Below are 4,711 nucleotides of genomic sequence, written 5' to 3' on the forward strand. Positions count from 1 at the left end.
GGAGCTGACTGTTACAATACTGACCTCCAGTGTGTGCACAGAAGGACAAAGCAGAGCGTGCCTTGCTTGGTGCGGGACTTCGTCGCTGTCACTTTGACAGCAATGTGACCTCCAACGAGCAGCTCCTGCACACAGGCGCTCGGCGTGAGCGCACTCTAAAATAGACCTTCAAGAGTCAAATAAGAAAAGAGATTGTCTGATCGACTGTCCAATTTGTTACTGTCAGCCACTTTACACTGACAATGCAGCGAAACTGGACTCACATTAAGCAAGAGCTCCCCCAGCAGTAGCCAACACTGATCTTATCGACTATTCCCGTATAACTTGTAAAAATAAAAAAATAAAAAATGTTTGCTTGCTTATTTGCTTCCTCTCCTCCAATAATCGCTCCCATCTCTTCTCCGGGGCGGAGCACGTCCCTGCTAGTTCTTTCTGAAAAAAAGAAAAAAGAAAAAAAAAAAAAGACACGTGGTTCTTACAAACCTCTCTCAGGACACAGCGGGGAGGCGGAGGTGGAGAGATGCGGGCGCAGTCGGGGTGGGAAAGGACACGGTGAGGAAGGAGTCCGCTTTCTAACCATGGAAATTTTGCTGCTGAGCAGCGTGCGCTCTTGGAATAAGGACTTAAAAGACTTGTATATCTCATGCTCTTTCTCCTCCTCCCCTTTTCTCTCTGTTTTCAAATGCATATGAGAGACTTATATGGAGGATGTGGAACATTGCGGAGAGAAGAAAAATGCAATTTCATGTATATTTTTATTGTGAAATGTGCGCTCAAGTCTTAATTGGATATTTCTTTTTTCGGATTATTTCCGCACATTAATTTTTTTTTTTGTAAAAATCAAAACTGGACTTAAAAATGGATTTCTTTAATATCTCCAGCCTGGACGACAGGGCAGAGGCAGAAAATATCTCCTCTAATTCCACCTCTGAGAGCCAGTATACCCTGCTCGCTATCTGGAGTCTTGCTGGACTTGTCAGCTTCCTGATTTTGTTTACAATAGTCGGGAACGTTTTGGTTGTTATCGCCGTTTTAACGAGCAGAGCTCTAAAACCACCCCAGAACCTCTTTCTCGTCTCCTTGGCCAGTGCGGACATACTGGTAGCCACTCTGGTCATGCCCTTTTCACTGGCAAATGAACTTATGGGCTTCTGGTTTTTTGGCAAAATTTGGTGTGACATCTATCTAGCTCTGGATGTTTTGTTCTGCACCTCTTCTATTGTTCACCTGTGTGCTATTAGTTTGGACAGGTACTGGTCTGTGACACAGGCTGTAGAGTACAACTTAAAGAGAACACCTAAACGAGTTAAAGGCATGATTGTTGTGGTCTGGTTGATCTCAGCCATAATATCCTTCCCTCCACTGATATCAATGGACAGAAGCAGCAGCGAGGCCAGTCCCCAGTGTATGCTGAATGATGAGACCTGGTACATCCTCTACTCCAGCATAGGATCATTCTTTGCTCCCTGTGTTATTATGATCCTGGTCTATATTCGGATCTACCAAGTGGCAAAAACCAGGACCAGAACATTGTCAGAGAAGAAAAGGGATGTGGATTCACCGCTGGAGAATGGGATGGACCAAGCTGAACCGGGCATAGGTGGGTCTTTAAAGTCCAACAGGGGCGGGAGCATGAAAAATCAGGAACGCCAGAATGGGCATTGCCACGAGCAAGCAGTTCGAACACCCCTACCAAATGAGCCAAAACATCCAACAGACAACGATGACGACTTTGAAGATAGTAGCTCGTCAGACGAGAAACTTAAAAAAAGTTCTCGCTCCTCAAAACATCATGAAGACAGAAGAGACAGGAAGGCTAGCCGAAAGAGCAGCTCCGCCTCTAAATACTCCAGCAGGAAGTCGCGTGCCAGTTCCAAATCCATAGACTTGTTTTCATCTCGTCGCAAACGTCGGAGCACTGTCAATCGGAAGAAAGTCTCAGCTGCTCGGGAGAAACGCTTCACCTTCGTCCTCGCTGTGGTCATGGGCGTATTTGTCGTTTGCTGGTTCCCATTCTTCTTCTCCTACAGTCTGTATGGAATCTGCCGTGAACCATGCCAGATCCCTCTAACACTTTTCAAGTTCTTTTTTTGGATTGGCTACTGCAACAGCTCACTAAACCCAGTAATCTACACTATCTTCAACCAGGACTTCCGCAGAGCCTTCCAGAAAATCCTTTGTAAGTCATGGAAACGCTCTTTTTGAAGGATACAGCACGGCTGGGTGTGTAAGACCTTTTACTTTGCAGACAATAAGCTATGCTGTTCTGAACCGTTTGATAATGTGCTGGCCTCGGGTGTTTTCACATCTGTACTTTCAGGGACTGCATTAGAAATGAAGGCATGATTAAAAGACCTAACAAATGCACAAAGAAGGGGCTTAAACTACAGGTTCTCTTATAATATTCACAGAGGAGGCTTATTTGATGACTTTTAGGCTGTTTTTCCCTGATGTGGGCTTTGGTTCACCCTATACTACTTTTCTCTTCACCTAAATAACATAAATGGTTTCCTAACAGGTACTGATGCATGCCTAGCACAGTGGCTGCACTTCATGAACTTCCCAGAAGGCCAAGGGTTTACAGAGACAGAGCCAATTTACAATGTGACCTCATTCACTGAATATAATGCGAAGGCCTTGACAATCTCCTCACAACTGTTGTTTGTGACTTTAGATAATAGTATGTATCTTTTCTCTCTATCTATAAATCTGTTTTTCTTTAACTTCCTATGTCACACTCTCGACAGGAGGACCAATGGGACGAAGGGGCTCTTTGCTTACTGTTAAAGTAGCAAAAGTGTTTCACACAAAAAACTAACAAAAGAAAACAAACAAAAAAAAAAAGACATCTTGAAAAACAACAAATTCATATTTCTGCCTCAGTGTTCTGTGTGAACTTAAAAATGTCTAAACTTTGTGCTGCAGTGGAAACTTTCATCATGTTATGGTGGACTTTGATTGGACGACACTTGCAGTACAGTGGTATCACAGACAGGTATGTTCACCTTCCTCACGCTGACGAGGAAAGCTGATGGAATACTGAGGTAGTACTGAAGCAGATGGGCATCTACTGAGGCATTCACTGTTTGTGCATATTTATGTGTGCGTGTGTGTGTGTGTGTGCAGTCTTGGGGGTTTACCGCATCTTATCCCACCTGCCTGTTAGTGAATGTGTGTGCATGTCTGAATGTTTGCGTGTAAGCCTACTTTTCCAAATGGCCTGATTCTTTCTGGTCAAATGTGTATCTATTCTTCTGCTTCTTATTTTTGTCATTCGACTTCTCTCCCTTATAGCCACAGTTAAAACCAAACACCTTATTGCTGTTTCAGTGTATGCTGCTCACACCCATATATAGTAAGAACACTCAAGCATTTGTAGCCAGAAGGGCAGATGCTTTGTTCAAGTGTAAATAATTAAGATGATACAGTATTATTGTGTGGTGCCTCATAATCACACGTGTAAAGGATAACAATATTTTGTTTGTAAAATGAACAACACTCTGCAAGATTTCTATGTTACACCAACCTCTGTCCTTTTCTAAAAGAACAAGTGTTCACTTCTCTGCTTTGAACACATCTGAAAAGATCAAATAAAGAAACCTCTTAAGCTATCTTCTGAAGACTACAAGAGTGCATTAGTGCATTTGTTGTTACTGTACGGGATCTTTTTGCTGCTCTGCCACTGTTGGTATAAAATGCACCACGTCTGAGTGATTCATTGATTTACTTTCTCAAATTTCTGATTGCACCTTGACTTCTCACTGCAGCTACATGCTAAGCCAGTTTGTTACCAGTTTTGATTTTGCTTTGTACAAAGAGGGAAGACTTGCCATCACATACACTCCCCTCCTTCACTAACAGCCAGGCTGACTAAGTGAAATGGTGAATAGGTCAAAACCAGCAGGCAGCTATCTAGCAAATCCTCGGGATACTGGTAATGTCATGCTACATGCTTAAATACTTGATTCTGATTTCACTCGATTTTAACCAGTATATAATTTAGTCAATATTGGCAGATATGACAGATATATATCCAATATATGTGTTACCCAATAGGAAACGAATTGCTTTTGTTTCCTTTTTATTTTTTTAAAACAAATATGTGCAGAAAATAAGGGCCAGTGCAATTTAGAACTGATGTGATCACATAATTTGTCCAGTGCAGCAGCTCTGACTCCATTATTTACACTACTGTCAACACATGTAACAGAGTACGTGTCAAGGCCAAGCAGATTGTGGTGCAGTCAAGCAGTGTCTTCATGGTACATGACATAGTGGAGTGCACTGCTGGTAAGTTAATAAAAAATTATCTAATTGTTTTACCTTTTCAGTCTAACATGTTGCATCTTAAAGCTTATTTATGAATATGTATCAATAAATAATCTTGGACATTATGTTATTGCCACGTCTCCCTGTTTTTGTTAATAGAAAAATAATAATAAAAAAAAATCAGTATCAACCAGGCTAAAGATCTGACACAGTATGTGGATAAATGCACTGATTAAAAAAACAAAAAACTACACTGAATCTCAGAAATGAAATGTGGAAATATCTTGTATTTTTCAACTATTCAGCAGGGTCAAAGAAGGGTCAAAGTGAGTGATTGAAAGGATGACAGCATAAGACACCTGAACAAGAGACACACAGGATCGAACAGATCATTCAAGATCATTCTGTTTGTGCATCCAGTCGTGGTGACAGTGTGGCAGCT

At 41.7% G+C, this 4,711-nt stretch overlaps 1 protein-coding gene across 1 annotated transcript; it reads left to right on the top strand.

Annotated features, from left to right (window-relative positions):
- The first annotated feature begins 532 nt into the window (after positions 1-532).
- On the top strand, positions 533-4,224 carry adra2c (adrenoceptor alpha 2C). Its single transcript, XM_006790598.3, has one exon. It carries the CDS (start codon positions 859-861, stop codon positions 2,203-2,205), a length of 1,347 nt encoding a protein of 448 aa, XP_006790661.1. The 5' UTR covers positions 533-858; the 3' UTR covers positions 2,206-4,224.
- Positions 4,225-4,711: the final 487 nt, after the last annotated feature.

This window comes from Neolamprologus brichardi, chromosome 6, assembly GCF_056152115.1.
Source record: "Neolamprologus brichardi isolate AB-2024 chromosome 6, ASM5615211v1, whole genome shotgun sequence".
Taxonomy (NCBI): Eukaryota; Metazoa; Chordata; class Actinopteri; order Cichliformes; family Cichlidae; genus Neolamprologus; species Neolamprologus brichardi.

Bases quoted from the DNA above. Each gene is read 5' to 3' on its own strand.
- adra2c (XM_006790598.3), top strand. From the start codon at position 859: ATGGATTTCTTTAATATCTCCAGCCTGGACGACAGGGCAGAGGCAGAA.